The 17,894-nt window shown below is 35.4% G+C and overlaps 1 protein-coding gene across 3 annotated transcripts in view; it reads right to left on the bottom strand.

The window, feature by feature from the left end:
- The window catches only part of LOC123548444 (prolow-density lipoprotein receptor-related protein 1-like), an 86,398-nt gene that overhangs the window by 19,086 nt on the left and 49,418 nt on the right, over nt 1-17,894 (bottom strand). For all 3 annotated transcript variants that reach the window (XM_053546409.1, XM_053546408.1, XM_045335725.2), the window contains exons 3-17: nt 17,367-17,568; nt 16,435-16,698; nt 15,763-16,030; nt 13,265-13,430; nt 12,491-12,598; nt 11,763-11,899; nt 11,315-11,432; nt 10,039-10,197; nt 9,451-9,610; nt 7,504-7,638; nt 7,101-7,212; nt 5,338-5,497; nt 4,667-4,798; nt 2,057-2,287; nt 252-426 (exon numbers count right to left, since the gene is read on the bottom strand). In XM_053546409.1, the coding sequence (XP_053402384.1) occupies nt 252-426; nt 2,057-2,287; nt 4,667-4,798; nt 5,338-5,497; nt 7,101-7,212; nt 7,504-7,638; nt 9,451-9,610; nt 10,039-10,197; nt 11,315-11,432; nt 11,763-11,899; nt 12,491-12,598; nt 13,265-13,430; nt 15,763-16,030; nt 16,435-16,698; nt 17,367-17,568 (2,527 nt within the window). The remainder of the gene's footprint in view (nt 1-251; nt 427-2,056; nt 2,288-4,666; nt 4,799-5,337; nt 5,498-7,100; nt 7,213-7,503; nt 7,639-9,450; nt 9,611-10,038; nt 10,198-11,314; nt 11,433-11,762; nt 11,900-12,490; nt 12,599-13,264; nt 13,431-15,762; nt 16,031-16,434; nt 16,699-17,366; nt 17,569-17,894) is intronic.

The raw sequence follows: 17,894 nt of genomic DNA, 5'->3' as shown, positions 1-17,894 counted from the left end.
CATCATTTATAATTTAACAATAGTGCAATTAAGAAAGGTCCAGGTTATCAATCAAGTTATTACAGTGCTTCTTTACTTTTAAATACTATCCAGTCATACACATTTTATCTAAAAAAACGTGTACTTTAAAGCGTCATTTTTCTTTTGGGGTTTCTTAGACTATTTTGAGTCTCTATAAAAGCGTAGTAAATAGAAATGCTCTACTTATGTTGTAGCAAATATTACGAGCCAAAAACGAAAAAGGCAATTACCCCTTCCCTGGATGAACAACAATATCTCCTAGGTCATCATAGCCAAAGTCGTACTCAAGTCTTAAAAATCCTCCTGAAGGTGTCAATACACCAATGAAAGTATCGTAGTACGCAGAAAAATACAAATTCTTTGTTGTGTAATCCTTGGCAAAACGATATGCATAGCCCTCGTATCCTGAAAGGTATATATAGAAAAGACTATGAGGTTGAAATAGGAAATGATACACATAGCCCTCGTATCCTGAAATGTATGTATAATTTGGAGGATATGCAAATGATACGCAGAAATGTATTATTTTCAATAAGCCAGAAATCTGGTTTCTCATTCAGTTTATTAATGAGGATAATGGAAATGATATCCATAGATCGCAAAACAATTGGTACTATACGAGGGGCTATCAAAAAATACGTAGACACATGTAACTGACTACTGAAATGTGGCGTTATCTATAATTGATTTGTTAATTTGTGTTTATTCATGTATAATTTACCTAATATGAAAAACAAATAATATATTATAACGTTATAAAAATGTGTTTCTTGTGTTTAAACGACCATATGTACGCTCCTATGGCGCAAGCCGAAATAATAACCAAATAAGAAAAATACTCCAACTTGTTTATGCATATTGTCCTGGTGATTAAAGACAAATTGCGCCAAAACAACACGTTTACGTTGTCTGACGTCATTATAATAAGTGTGCAAAATTATGACGTCATAATGTAACACGTTATTGAAATATTCAATGTTTTGTAGTACAGGTGTGAAATCGTAAAACGAAAAAAATGACAACGCCGAAATTAACGGAGCAGCGCGCTGCTATTAAATTCTGTGTTAAACTGAATAAAACGCCCTCGGAAACCATGAATATGTTGTCAGATGCCAATTTGAAACCGCCAGTATGTAGGGCACTTGTGTATAAGTGGCACAAACGTTTTCGAGAAGGAAGGGAATCACTCGAGGACGATTCCGGAAGAGGACGGCCAAAACTTGTGTCTTCTGCAATGATTCAACGAGTTTCAGTGTTTTTCCTGCCTTAAAGTCCGAATTGCGCAGTCACAAGTTTGACAATCTTGATCAGTTGCGATACGCCACGAGAACTATACTTTCCCAGAAGTCATGTGATTGGTACAGAGGTATATATAACACTTGGGTCACACACGAAATGTATAGAGAAAAACGGCGAGTACTTTGAAAAGGTTTAAATGACTGACGTCACTGACGTCATTTTACTTGTACCGTGTGCGCCGTGCTGTAAGCAGTGACTAATTTTATAATACCATGAAAATGTAACTATTGATTTGTTTACTGTAAAATTTTCAACATTTATTGGGTGAAAATTAGATATTTATGCTGTGTATATTTCGATTATCTATTACAAACCATTTGCTAATATACCGAATGTCTACGTATTTTTTGATCGCCCCTCGTATACAGTCACATTAAGATCGTAAACGTTTGCCTTTTTAAACCTGAAAATGTGATCCTTTAAGTAAGATAAATATTCGTGTGCTTTTTTAAATAATGTATCCTGAATATTATACTGTACTTGTATTTAAGCAGTTTGGAACGTAACCTGTATGCTGGAAGAACTGATTCTGCCTCTGTCTCCCCTGCCGTCTGACCATGATCTATACTGTTTGCTATTCAGTCAGGATCGTTTTGATAAGCATCCTTTAAACAGTTAATGACGCTGTCCAGATTGAAAGATGGATAAGTCCATTATAGAAATTAGCAGCGTAAGTGTTAAAAGTATGAAGTCATTTCGTGCTCTTAACATTAAACTGTACAAGTAAAATTTTCACCTAGATCTGCGAGTATCTTGAAATCCGTTCCATTCAAATTAGCACTGTTTATCTCGGAACTGTAGTATTCCGCCCAGATCACTTTCTTTGTATCAGAATCAAAATAGACCCCCATAAACTCATCATTCTGTTCCTTTGGAATTGCATTGATTTTATCTGTTTTAAGGTCTATCTGGAATAGTGCTTCGTTTGTCCAATCAGAAACAAGAAGAAAGTCATCATCCGTAACAGCTGAAAGTGTGAAAACAAAACAAAATTTGTTTAACTGCCGTAACGTAAACGTAAATGCGAATTCCACCGGTCATATTACAAATAGATGTCGGAGAATTGCGATTTGCTAAACTATGATGAATATAAAACAGTTCCTTGAAGAGAGGATTAGTAGGAACAATTTTGACCATTACAAAGGATTGACAGAATTAGCAGGGCACAGTCAAACAGTCAAATCATTTATTTGAGGTAAAACCAGGGTAAACAGTAGTAGCTGTATTGAACAAAATGAAAACAAGAGGGCCATGAAGGCCCTGTATCGCTCACCTGACCTTTTGATCTAAAGATCATCAAAATTAACATTCTGACCAAGTTTCATAAAGATATGGTCATAAATGTGATCTCTAAAGTGTTAACTAGCTTTTCCTTTGATTTGAACCGGTGCCCTAGTTTTTGACCCCACATAACCCAGATTCGAACTTGACCTAAAGATCATCAAAATCAACATTTTTTCCAAGTTTCATGAAGATACAGTCATAAATCTCTAGAGTGTTAACAAGTTTTTCCTTTGATTTGACCTTGTGACTTAGTTTTTGACCCCACCTAACCCAGATTTAAACTTGACCTAAGAATCATCAAGACTAACGTTCTGACCAAGTTTCATTAAGATATGGTCATAAATGTGACCTCTACAGTGTTAACTAGCTTTTCCTTTGATTTGACCTGGTGACTTAGTTTTGATCCTACATAACCAAACTTCAACCTGGACCTTGAGACCATCAAGATTACCGTTCTGACCAAAATTCATGAAGATACATTCATAAAGGTGGCCTCTACAGTATTAAAAAGCTTTCCCTTTGATTTGACCAGGTGACCTAGTTTTTGACCCCAGATGACCCAATATTAAACTCGTCCAAGATTCTATTGAGAGTAATATTCTGACCAAGTTTCATTAAGATTGGGCCGAAATTCTGACCTCTAGAGTGTTAACAAGCTTTTCCTTTGATTTGACCTGGTGACCTAGTTTTTGACCCCAGATGACCCAATATAAAATTCCTATAAGATTTTATTGAGAGTAATATTCTGACCAAGTTTCATTAAGATTGGGCCAAAATTGTGACCTCTAGAGTGTTAACAATCTTTTCCTTTTATTTGACCTGGTGACCTAGTTTTTAACCCCAGATAAACTTTTATCGAACTCGTCCAAGATTTTATTGAGAATAACATTCTGACCAAGTTTCATTAAGATTGGACCACAATTGTGACCTCTAGAGTGTTAACAAGCTTTTCCTATGATTTGAACTGGTGACCTAGTTTTTGACCCCAGATGACCAAACATCAAATCGTCCAAGAATTTATTGAGAGTGATATATTGACCAAGTTTCATTAAGATTAGGCCAAAATTGTGACCTCTAGAGTGTTAACAAGCTTTCGCTATGATTTGACCTGAGTACCTAGTTTTTGACCCCGGATAACCCAATATCAAACTCCTTCAAGATTTTTTGAGGGTAACATTCTGACAAAGTTTCATTAAGATCGGATCAAAATTGTGACCTCTAGAGTGTTAACAAGCTTTTCCTTTGATTTGACCTGGTGACCTAGTTTTTGACCCCAGATGACCCAATATCAAACTCGTCCAAGATTTTATTGAGAGTAACATTCTGACTAAGTTTCATTGAGATTGGGCCAAAATTGTGACCTCTAGAGTGTTAACAGTCAAATTGTTGACGACGGACGGACGGCGGACGACTGACACAGGGCGATCACAAAAGCTCACCTTTGTACACTGACAATATGAAAGCAAAAACTAAAGATGGTACATTTATTAGAGGGTTGTGGACTTGTGGAGTGTTTGTACCGGGGTATATGGTAATACATTCTGACAGTATGATAAGTGCATTAAGTAGCAATGCATTTCTGTTGTTTGGGCTGGAACAATTGAAAACTGTTATGTAGATATCAGTGTAATAAAGGACAGCATTTTCAAAGTTCCAAGGGGTTAAAATTCTAAACTTGCACAAGTCAACTTTATGGTGATATATTTATGAAAGTGTATGCCAAATCTCTTGAGAACTGAAAGAGAAGTTATCCAGACAAGGCATCCTGAATAATTTTAAAGGACATGCGCAAAGCCCCTTTATAGATATTCAGTTCTAAAGTTTGGGCAAAATCCCTTTAAAAATGTAGGAGGAGTTACCTTGGCACAGATGTTCGAACAGACGGTAAGTAAAAGGCTGCAACATTATGTACCTCACCCCTCCACTCCTTTGAAGTTTTTCGGGGAGTATATGTATATAATCGATGTACAAAATTTATTTATTGTCATTTATTTAAGGTATGTTTCTTTAATACAACTTTAAAAGTGGGATCACCTGCTGAAATGTATAATAAATATATTACTTGAAATACAGCTGGTACCATCATCAGCAAGTCGGTAAGCCATCCTGCACTCACATAGTTTCGTCATCTTGCCCGCAGTGTAATGAGTTATACAAAGTTGCTCACAATTCCCGTTTTCATACGCACATGGATCTATCAAGCAGATAAAAATCATTGTGTTCTGTTGTTTAATTTACTAGTATACTTAATATATAATCATTATAAAGCTCATTAATAATACATATGGGAAATAAACTGGCACGGAGAAATTCATATGAAACTTGATGATTGATATTGTATAAAATATATAAAAAAAACTTCATCTTAATTTCTTTCGGGTTTGTTTCAAAACGCACAGGGGAGCACTCTTATAATGACAATGGTTTCAGACAACATGGATTGTCAATTAACCATTACACTGCTTGTCTGTACATTTAGTAATGACACTGACTTCGAACAGCATGGATTGCCAGTAAACTGTTACACTATTTGGTTTGTAGCTGCATCTAGTATCGATAATAGCATCAAACACCATGGACTGTCAGTTAACTATCTATATATTTACGTACAACTGGTTGAAATAGTCAAATATAAAGGAGAAAGTGTCGTTGTTACGTGTCCCTATTAGTTATCTTCCACTGATTTTGGAAAAATTAATGTATATAACTATACAAACGCTTCGCAACACTTACTGGTAACATTTGATGTCTGCAAATTAACATCTAGAACTTTCAAATCAACTAAAGTTGAATTGTCAAAATATCCAAGGGCCACTCTCTGTTTAGTTAGCAAGTTGTGGGTTCTTACAAGATGCTTATAAGTGCTAGTGCTGAAAATCCATGTTAAGTAATTCTGAAAAAAAAAAGATTAATCTGACTAAACAGAGTTCAACTTTTCACTTAAAATCTCTATAAAGCAAATGGAGGTATCGGAAGATTCAACGAAATCTTAAATAACTTTTAATACTTGATTTAATACACCTGACATAACGGAATTCGAATTAAACTGAACATGTCATAACATTCACTTTCATCATATCGTACAGCCTCAGATTATTATTTGACATCAGAAATAAATTTTCCTACTTGTTTCCTCTTCAGATTAAAAGTTAGATAACAGACCAGTCCATAGCACGACCTACGGACAAGAGCTTTGTCATAAAAAAAATTAATGAGACCTTTATTAGTCGCGCTGATATTATCTTATGAAACACAGGAATACCACTAACAAGTCAAATTGTGTATTCACTTCAGCAGTAAGTCAAAACTTTTAGGGAATTGCAAAGTTTCGGAAACACAAGCCGGGTATCACTAACTGGGAGTATACACACAAGCCGGGTATCACTAACTGGGAGTATACACACAAGCCGGGTATCACTAACTGGGAGTATACACACGAGCCGGGTATCACTAACTGGGAGTATACACACGAGCCGGGTATCACTAACTGGGAGTATACACACAAGCCGGGTATCACTAACTGGGAGCATACGTAAAGTTCTAGTTCATATGCAAACTAGCTTTGGTTAAAAAATCGCTCCCGATTACATTTCGAAAATAAGAAAGAAAAAAACTTATTATCTCTCGTATATAATACTGGCAGCACCTGATACACTTACTTATAGTTCAATGCAAACCTTAACCTCTGTATATGTCCACTTTTGAATTAGAAAACTAGCATAAAGATTGGTAAATTTATTTATTTATCAGGTTTCAGTTATTAATAAATGCTCATACGATTTTGGTTTTAATCACTCTCAAAAAAGAAACTAGACCATACGCCCATGAACAAACGGTAGAGAAGGTAAGAAGAACAATTAGGTATTTTCACATTGTTTTGTATAATATACGATTAACCATTCGAAAAACAAAACATGGGAAGATATTAAGCTTTTTTTACGGATTGGTATGAGTCTGAATATATCCCCTATTGCGTCGGACAATGTTAAATATTATTTTGTTCTTACTTATTTTTCTCAGTAGAGAGAACAACAATACAGACGCACACGATTTTATGCATAAATATTTGGCCAAGCGCTTACTGGTGTTAAATTTCATGCGGATATCTTTATCGGTCATCGACTTTTATCACTTGGTTAAAAGTTATATACAGTGCCGAAATGTATAAGAAGGTCACTCGTACAAATGCGAATTGCTGACTTAAACAGATATAACCGAGCCGTGCCATGGAAAAACCAGCATAGTGGCTTTGCGACCAGCATGGATCCAGACCAGCCTGCGCACCTGCGCAGTTTGGTTAGGATCCATGCTGTTCGCTTTCAAAACCTGTTGCAATGAGTGGAACCGTTAGCGAACACCATGGATCCTGATCAGACTGCGCGGATCGCAAACTCACTATGTTGGTTTTCTCATGGCGCGGCTCACATGATAAAACAGAATACTGTTAAACCAATACTATACCTGTTCATAAAACATGGATGAGAACATAATCTTACTTTATACAGAACTAGATGAAAAGCATTTTTGTCAACTCCATTAAACAAAGTTTTCTTCTGCGTTCCGTCAAACATGACACTGTACACATATCCGCCATTGATGTAATAAAACCTAACGAGTAAAATACAAAGAAATTTTATATGTCATGCAATTATTTTCGTCCGCTTAAAACACCGTCTCCAAACCATCGTTAGTGCTTTTCATGTGTGGTAAGTGAAACTGAATGAACCTATAACGTGCATGTATACAAATAATTACTACTCAATACAAAAACATTTTGAACTGTAGTTTTGAAGTTTTTACAATACGTCCTTGTCGTTACTGAATATAAATTTGTCAAAATTTATTGCAAATGACTGATAACTAAAAGTTAAATTATTCAAAATAGTACTACAAACTTACAGTTTCCTTTCCCTATCGTAAACAAAAGCTGGAATACTTGATATTCCACTGACAACAGTCTGGCTATCGGTACCATCCAACGTCATAGTTATGATTGACATATCACCTTCCTCGCCAGCTATCATTGCCAGTCGCCTTATTAGATATAAAAGAAAGAAATATCACGTAATGAAAACCAAGTATGGTTTAAACTGTTACTCGAACAAATATTTCGACTGGCCAACTTTTGAAACTCGATATCTCGGACTCGCTTATCTCAAAATTCCGGCTATCTCGAAAACATTTTCAAGTCCTCTCCCGAAAACACAAATGAGCCGTGCCATGGTAAAACCAACATAGTGGCTTTGCGACCAGCATGGATCCAGACCAGCCTGCGCATCTGCGCAGTCTGGTCAGGATCCATGCTGTTCGCTAACAGTTTCTCTAATTGCAGTAGGTTTTAAAAGCGAACAGCATGGATCCTGACCAGACTGCGCGGATGTGCAGGCTGGTCTGGATCCATGCTGGTCGCAAACCCACTATGTTGGTTTTCTCATGGCACGGCTCAAATAATCATTTCAATCGAATTTCCTCGAAGTAAAACGCTCAATTCATTTAATTTCGAGATACCTTGTTTGAACTTTATTTCTTAGAACTATTTTCACTCTTTACTATGCTCAAATATTTCCCCGTACACAGATACTGAGAAACTGTGTTGCAATAGCATGTTCTTTTTATGCTGTAAAACCATTTTCATGAAAGTAGATATGAATAAATGCTAAAATTTTTAGCAATGCGAACTGTGTTAATTAAAGTTTTCGAAAAGGTTTATTTGTTTAACAGTGCATAAACACGCATTTAAAGACTAATTCAAAGTGGTTGAAATTAGATTGAAACCGAAATATTGTAGATATATGATACAAAAATTCATATTTGAAAACATAAACAATTACTTTACAGTATCTATGTAGTCATTGGCATGTCTGTATATATAAACAGCAATGTGCGATAGTTTGAAACTGTTACACACCAGATAACCAAGCACAGTATAAACAATAACTACCACTAAAACCTGGAAAGAGTTCTTCGACAAAATTTTGCTGACATTTAATTATATTTAGTCAAGTTAAATTTACTTGATGAATATTTTGTACATAAAATGTTAGTATCGAAAAATAAACTATCATAACGAAAGCTACATAAAAGATATTTTTAATTTTATGTTTGATTTATACCACTTATATTGTATGTCTAATGTATCACATGTCTAGTTCGTAATGTATGTTACGTCTTAAATTTGTTTTTTCCCGCATTTAGCTGTATTGGCTGCGCTTTTCAGTTTTTCTAACCATTGTGCCAAATAAAATATATGTCCAAAATAAATTATGTTCTGTTTGCTAAATATGTGATTGCTATAATGTGTAATATGTGTCTAATAAAAGTTTCACTTCGTTTATGTCATCTTTTACCTATGTCATAATTTATCATTATTGAATAACATGAGGTCAATAGTCAAAGCATTTTTGCGAGGTCCGAAGAAGCAAATGCAAATACAGTTGACTTTTACCGACAAGCCATTAAGTACGAGCTTCATTACAAGATATCAAAAATAAATTTCCGCATTTCTTTGTTCAAATTCTGTCTTTAGGCTAGCAAAATTCAGTGTTAAATGATTGACCGGGCAATAGCACTAATTCTGGATCTGTGATTTATATAAGAAGATTTATGATAATTAACATTATCTACTGAACCGTATAGATTTATCTCAGGGCATTTGTCACATGTATTGAATGTTGCTTTTTAAATTCTTTTTTTTTTGTGTACATGGTACAAAGATTGACTCTGTGTTAAACGTCACAGTTATACTTTGTTGGCTCTATGAATCAAATTAAACTGTTGCCTGTCATCTATAACAATAAGAATCTAGTCTGTCATGATAGTCAAATTTTAAATTTAGGTGAACTGTACCTTTCATCCAGCATAACCATGAGATTTTTGACGTTTTTAACCTCCAAGTTATCAAGTATATTCCGTGCGGCATTATCCCGTACGTTTATAACCCATATTTGTCCAGTGTTTGATTCACACCAGTATAAATTGTTCTTGTTGATTGGGTCAAAGGCTAGACCTAGATAAAGAGTGATGAATCATATATTATAAACACAATTTGAATGAAGAATGATACATTTCATGTGGTTTGATTGTGTCATGTTTTTCTGAGCACATAAACACAGAGACCACGGGAAAGATTTTTGACTCTCATGAGGTAATGGATGAAGTCATATGCCAATGTTACAGCCTTATCATAGTTAGGCTTTTAGTAAAAAACAGCTAAGGTTGTGTTATACCGAACGCTTTTCTTCAGGTACCTTTGGCACCTTCGTTGAATCATCGACCTTTCGCAAGCCATCTAGATTTGCTTTTGCAGAATAGAAAGCAAAGCCTGGAGTGCATCAAATGGTTTATAGGTTGAAGACCTCAACGAACATGGAACAGGGTCCCGAGAATTTTTTATTGTTTAAAACAGATTATAATGAAATATAGAAAGCAACCTACCACTTATGTTTCCAGATGGATAAGCAATTGCGTCTTTAGCATCATTTTCTATTGGCATATCTATTGGCCTTTTATATATAACATTGTTGGCAGTAGCAAAAAAGAAAATTCTGTTTTCCATATCCATTTCAATTATCTTTATTAAGTCATCCGGGGCAGCTAGATTAGATAAATAGAAAAGATAATGTATCTGTTAACCAGAGCACCTGGTATAACATAAAAACTACAATGATACTTGTGACAACATAGAGCTCTATGTAGCTGAACCTGCATTAGCTATCGCCTGTATTAAGCAGCCTGTCAGATTACTTCTTAGATGAACTTTAGGTTTTAACCCTTAGCCTGCTAAATTTCTAAAATAGACTGGTCCATTGTTAAATTTGGGCCATACCACTTATTATTCAAAGGGGTGTTCACTGAACATTTACTGATTGAATAGCGAACAGTGCAGACCATGATTAGCCTGCACGGATGTGCAGGCTGATCTTGGTCTGCACTGGTCGCAAAGGCTGAATTACTTGCCGACAGCAGGCTAAAGGTTAATATCAACTTTTAAACTGTCTTTTATAATAAATGAATTAAGTGATTGGCTATACAGAAACATTACTAGTTATTGTTCGTTAAATACGATATAATGCTGACGGTACAAGGATGTCAAATTCTATCAGGTATTGATTCTCTATATCAGAGTACATGAAGGTTTGTAGACGTATTTGTTATGCATATTTATGTAGAAACACCTACTAAACTTGAAGGTGACATTTTATTTTATTGTAACTTACACTACCCCTACATGTGATTTACATACAAAAGTAATTTAGGAGCAATATCAGCTTTATTTCTTTCGTTATATGTTTTAAAATCACACCGAAAAATTATAGGTCATACCGCAACCTTTAGGCTTTATATGGCGGACAAAGAACCGAAGTGTCCCTCCGAACATGGACTTGAGTAGAACCGATAATCTTTAGCATGCCAACTGGATAGCTTAATCACAAGAACGATCACAAATGAAATTTTGAAACAGCAGTAATCTGGTGAAAGTAATTCGAGGACACAACCGTTTGTCCACATATATCAGCTTTGAAAGCGTTTTTTTAGAATATACTAAGTGAGAATTGAATTATGCTTGCAGTTACATTACAAGGAACATAAGGTAATTGACTATTCAGTTTCGTTTCAAAGGTTAAACCCAAAAAGCATATCGATTAGAGACTACTAAATACCAGCTCTTTTAGTTGACATCACTAAGTTACAGTTAATTCCTGCAATGTACCTGTAGGTGGTGGGATAGTCGGTGTAGTTGTGTTTGGCGTGGTGGTAGCATTTGGAGCCGACGTCATTCCTGTTGATGCAGCAGGTGTGGGAGCAGGTGTGGTTGTAGGAGCTGTAGTCTGAAAGTGCAAGATGAAGACTGAAAGACATACAAATCGTATTGACTATAACCATTTGGCATGCGTAAGAATTCGTCTTCATTGGAGTTATTCGTATATTTATGATACACTTTCGTTTAAGTTAGTGCTAGAGGCGTGATGGCTAATGCACATGACCCCTAAAGAAATGACTTTTAATCAAACCGAATCTGTTATTATTCACAAGGTTGAGTTCTTTTCATCTAAGAGATGTTCTACGATCCACCTATTTCTATCCCATACTTACAATTTAGAAGCAATGCTATTCTTAATGGATGACTGTGCAATTTCAAATTGTCTTTACATACTTACAGGTATTTTATTTGGCTTGATTGCTGTATATTTACACACAACATCGTAATTCATGTGTGCAAAAGTACGAAGGTCCACTAAACAAATATGGGTTGCATTTGAAGCAACAATTGCCTTGTGATAATCATCATAAGATGCTGAAAAGACACATGCCAAAACATTAAACAAAAGCTGTCAAATGGACATCATTGATAAACATACTCGTTAGTTTCGTATTTTTGGTGCTTACATCTGGCAAAGTAAAAGAATGATATAACATGTATTTGAAAAAGTAAAATTACTTATTCATTGTTCTTTGCAAAAATGTAGTACCACAGTTACAGCGGGCAAAATGCTAACTTGCTTTCTGTACGTTTCCGAACGTAGATATTCTATCGGATATGTGAACAGTACAACCTCTCCAGAGCGGCCCTCTCTGAAGCAAAAACCTCTCTAAAACAACATCATCAAAATTTCCCTAAGCTGAAATGTACTATCGAATTTACCTCTCCAGAACAAAAACCTCTACATAACAGTCAATATTTGTATCTCCAAAAGGGTGTTGCTCTACAGAGGTTGCACTGTAGTTGTTTTGAAGAGATAATACACATGTACAGACATGTGTAATTCAACTTTTTAGCAAATTTTGAGTGCATGTGTATAATGACCTGCATAATACTAACACTAAAATCTTACAAAATACAAATAATCTATTTGGCTACACATTTACAAAGTTTATAGAAACTGACCTTGACATTTTCCTGTTGAATTAAGATGATATCCCTCTGAGCACACACATTCTGCTCCAGTCTTTGTTGTGAGGCATAAATGCTCACATTTTTTATCAGCGCAAGCATCTATATGAATGATGTAAACAAAGAATTTATTTTTCACCGTAAGGACTATGACAATACAATTTATAAAATTGTGATACAACATAAAGAATTCAAATGTTTCTGTCCGTATGTTTATTTTTGAGATATTTAGACATTTTTTAACTGCTAAATAACTTCGAAAGAAATACACTTCAATTTTAACCTGCAAAATCCGGGTTAGGAGTCGAATCATCAACCTTTATCCTACACTTAAATTTTATGCAAAATATAAAGAATTGTTAAGCACGCAGATGTCATGAGACAAGTTTTCAGACTTACGATATAGGGCCACCTTGACAATCTTACTTTTATCTTTAAGTTCCTTCAGTCTTATATGTATTGATTAATGTATATTACAGTATTTAGCTAGACTGGCACATTTCTTTGAATACAAGTAAATGCTTCTGTTTCATTAGTGTGTTGATTTCTTATGTTTATCAATGAGTTCTTTTTTCATACCTGTAACCATAGTTTGTGATTAAACCGTTTCGGAACGTTTATCAGGGTGCTTTTAAACTTGAGTCTATAGTTTGTCGGTTTGCCATTCCGTAAGTGTGTAGCAATGTGTTTGTTCGTTTCATAACTGTATCTACAGCTTGTTGGTTACCCATTCCAACATGTTTAACATAGTGGTATCTGATTTTATACCTGTAGCTTTAGTTGGTTGATTATCCGGTCCGTATACAGCTATGCCGTAAATAGTTTCCGGGGAAATATTTACAGTTGTAGACTCGAGCTTGCCCAGATGTGGACCATCTGTTTTATTCAAAGTTATCACATCGCCATTTCTGGTATCAGTCACATAAACACATTCCTATAGAGGTTAAGGCATTATGAGAAATACTGAATATGTATATTATGCATTCTGACTTCACAACAACAGCTGTCTAGGTTCTAAAATTTTAGTGAGACCGTTAATGGCTGTTTCAAAACTCAAACTAGTTATTGGCCAAAAACACGATAATATTCCGAAACTGACCTCAATACATCAATTTATAACGTTCTGACCTTATCAGGATTTCAAGTACAAATCAAAGCTCACTTGTCGTACAGGAGACATACTATTACTATAAGAACGTGACAAAAAAGATGTTATAGGAAAATGCATGTCTCCTTCTGGTCAGATAACAGACAAGAGGGTCATGATGACCCTGGATCGCTCACCTGAGTAATACGAGCTTAATGTTTCAAATGTCAAACTGATGATTTTAGAAATGTTTTGGAAATTTTCCGATGTAAATCAAGTAACCCTGGGGCGGGGCCATTTTACATCCGGGGTCATGATTTGAACAAAGTTTGTGAAAGTCTACTAGAAAATGTTACATGTCAAATATCTAAGATCTAGGCCTTCTGGTTTATTTTAGCAAATTATGAAGATTCCTATGTACAATCAAGTAACCCTGGGCTGGTCAATTTGACCCTGGGTCAAGATTTGAACAAATTTTGTAGAGTCACTAGGCAATGCTACATGTCAAATATCTAAGATCTAGGTCTTCTGGTTTATTTTTAGAACATTCTGAAGATTTTTCTATGTACAATCAAGTAACCCCATGGGGCGGGGTCAATTCGACCCCGGGGGTCATGATTTGAACAATTTTGTAGAAGTCTACTAGGCAATGCTACATGTCAAATATCTAAGATCTAGGCCTTCTGGTTTATTAAAAAAAATTTTTTGAAGATTTTCCTATGTAAAATCAAGTGACACATGGGGCGTGATTTGAACAAATTTTGTAGAGGTCCACTAGGCAATGCTACATGTGAAATATCTAAGCTCTAGGCCTTCTAGTTTATTTTGGGAAATTGTTTGAAGATTTTCCTATGTAAAATCAAGTGACCCCTCGGGCGGTGTAAATTTTGACCCCGGGGGTCAAAATTTGAACAAATTTTGTAGAGGTTCACTAGACAATGCTACATGTGAAATATCTAAGCTCTAGGCCTTCTGGTTTTTTTTTTAGAAAATTTTGAAGATTTTTCTATGTACAATCAATTGCAAGTAACCCCATGGGTTGGCGGTCAATTTGATACAGGGGGTCATGATTTGAACAAATTTTGTAGAAGTCTACTAGGCAATGCTACGTGTCAAATATCTATGCCCTAGGCCTTCTGGTTTATTTTTAGAAAATTTTTGAAGACTTTCCTATGTAAAATCAAGTGACCCCTGGGGCGGGGTCAATTTTGACCCCGGGGTCATGATTTGAACAAATTAATTTATGTAGAGGTCCACTAGGTAATGCTACATGTGAAATATCTGAGCTCTAGGCCTTCTTGTTTATTTTAAGAAAATTTTTGAAGATTTTCCTATTTAAAATCAAGTGACCCCTAGGGCGGAGTCAAATTTGACCCCGGGGATCATGATTTGAACAAATTTTGTAGAGATCCACTAGGCAATGCTACATGTGAAATATCTAAGCTCTAGGCCTTCTGGTTTATTTTTAGATAATATTTGAAGATTTTCCTATGTAAAATCAAGTGACCCCGGCGTCATGATTTGAACAACTTTAGTAGAGGTCTACTAGGCAATGCTACATGTCAAATATCTAAGCTCTAGGGCTTCTGGTTTTTGAGAAGAATATTTTTTAAGATTTTCCTATGTAAAATCAAGTGACCCCTGGGGCAGAGTCAATTTTGACCACGGGGTCATGATTTGAACAAACTTGGTAGAGGTCCAATGCTTCACACAAAATATATTTTTGAGAAGAAGATTTTTAAGATTTTCCTTTCGGTTGCCATGGGTACCAGAGTTCGTCATGGAATTCAATTCTTTGAATAACTTTTGTAGAGCTTCACCCAAGGAACATTCCTGTGAAGTTTAGATGAAATTGGCCTAGCGGTTTATGAGGATATGTCGTTTGAAGTAAAATTTTACGGACGACGGACGCCGGACGGTGAGTGATCAGAATAGCTCACCCTGAGCATTTGGCTCTGGTGAGCTAAAAAAAGGATGAAAATGTGTTCTCGATTTCAAATACTACCTGATAATTAAAAATGAATAGCACAAAAAAGACCTTTATGTAACGAACGTGACAGTAAGGTATATATTACACACAGAAAAGGCATGTTTAGATTAAACACATTTAGTAAAATCAATAAAGGAGAAAAAATCACTCGAGAAAAGTGACGTTCTAAAGTTGTGAGTGTAGTCTTACCCTAAATATCCCAATATCTAACAAGGTTGAACCAGGAACCTTTCGAATTTCAATAATATCTTGGCCTTCGTAGTCAGCGGATAATATAGCTTCTGTTGACGAGTCAATCCAAAATATTCGTTTTTCTTTGATATCCACTTCCATGGATAAAGGTGACACCAATGGCGACTTTTGGTTCCTATTAGGAATTATCGTGTGCCGATCACCGCCCATTGTGGTTGCACGTTCTATTTTCGGATGTTTCCCGTTGTCTGTCCAAAACAACAGTCTGAAAAAAAAAATCAGATTAATATCAAGATGAAATACTCATGCAATTACAGGAATTATGTGTACAATACCTTGCCAAAAACGTTTCATCGATACAAAATTACGTTCTTTGCTCAAAGTTAGATGTCTTTGCAATTATGATTTATATTTCTTTTATTATCTCTCAGATGACTTAGGTGAGTCTTGCTCTTAGAGTTCTAGTTCTGAACAAACGTGAATGAAATTTGGCGCACACCATTAACCGGTTTTGAACTCCCTGGTTGCGTTTCGCACTGGTGCCCCTTGTCTTACTATAATTTGTCTATTTATTTTTGTGTATATTTTGCCGTAGTAATGCAGATTCAAATATCAACTCCGGCTGTAAGAATTTAAAATGAAAGTTTGATTGTGTGGTAAATTCATTACCCTTCAAGCGGGTCTATTCCAAGACCATCGGGTGCGTCTAGATGTTTATCTTCAATTATTTTGTAATAATCCATATCTATCTTGTCCTTTTGACCAGGTGCTGCTACAATCCATCGAAAAACCGAATCTGTCCAGTACACCGTGTGCGACAGCCAATCAACTGCAATTTGGACCGTACCTCTGGACACACCAACGTGCATAAACGCAAAATCCATTTGACTGACATTAAGTTTTACATTGAAGCCGCATCCCAATGCTATCGATCTGCAAAAGGGCGAAGGAATACTTCGTAGATATAAGAATTCAGATGCAATAAAGGATATCAATACAATATTATTAAGTGTTCTTATCTACAAAACGTTGAAAGAAAAACAGCATTTGTTGAGTCAGTTTTATACCGTTGTCTACAAATATCAATTAAACACCATGTATTTACATATACCACATGACTAAAATAAGTAAGTTAACCCATAAACTTTTCATAGCGCTATATCTCTTTGACATACAGTTTGATCATCGCACGAACATATAGAATTAACAATTAAAGGTTTCCTTTAAATACAATGTAAGTCTATAAGTTTGATATCAATTTATTTCATTAATGTGTATGCTTTCATGTCAAAGCAAAAGGTAACTTTAAGTGGCAGTCAAAACAAATATTGATTAATTTACTACAGTTGTCGAAGTGTACGCTTTATTTATCTTAAAATTGATACAGATTTTATTAGCGAGGGCAATTTCTGGTACCTCACTTAAAAACTTTTTATAGCCTGGATATATTTCTACATGGCGTAGTTAATTCAAGTTTTGGCTCGTCTTACTCGTAGAAATCTGGTTCTTACCAAATTGCTGATCGGTTATGCATTCAAACGTAGAATATATGTTATGTCAATGAATCAGAATTAAAACCTGGAGTTAAGTAAAGAACGTACCTAAGATGGTAGTCATACATGTAGATACATTTACTTCTGTAGTCAAAGTCCACACTTAAGAAATGTATGTTCGGGTTTGTGAAGCCAATTCCTGGAACTCCACCGGAGAAATTCTCGTAGCCTAGATAAATTGGTATATGGCGAATCTGAGCTGCGTCTGGGTCGCCATAATCGTGAAATGTGGTAACTAACATACCGTGTTCTTGAAATATAAAATACCATGATATATAATAATCTATCATTGTTCAGGGTGCTTTTGCTGTGCAGATCCTCATTTACATTTCGGTAATATTGTCAATATGTACGTTTTCCGAACACGTAATCAATAAACTCGAACGTGTTATTCTGAAATTTATGGCAGGTGTAGTAAAAGAAAAATGTTCTACTTCTTAGAAGGGTCAGATACTAAACTACAGAACGCCATGCATTTCACCCTGTATAAAACAGTTTTTTTTTCATAAGAAAATATATTTGATTTTATACATGTATGTCAACCTGTAAAATTAGCTTTACCCCACACTGGTAAAA

The sequence above is a fragment of the Mercenaria mercenaria genome, chromosome 6, assembly GCF_021730395.1.
Source record: "Mercenaria mercenaria strain notata chromosome 6, MADL_Memer_1, whole genome shotgun sequence".
Lineage (NCBI taxonomy): Eukaryota > Metazoa > Mollusca > Bivalvia > Venerida > Veneridae > Mercenaria > Mercenaria mercenaria.
Note: the sequence above shows the minus strand (reverse complement) of the source record. Positions and strands in the feature narration are given on the sequence as shown.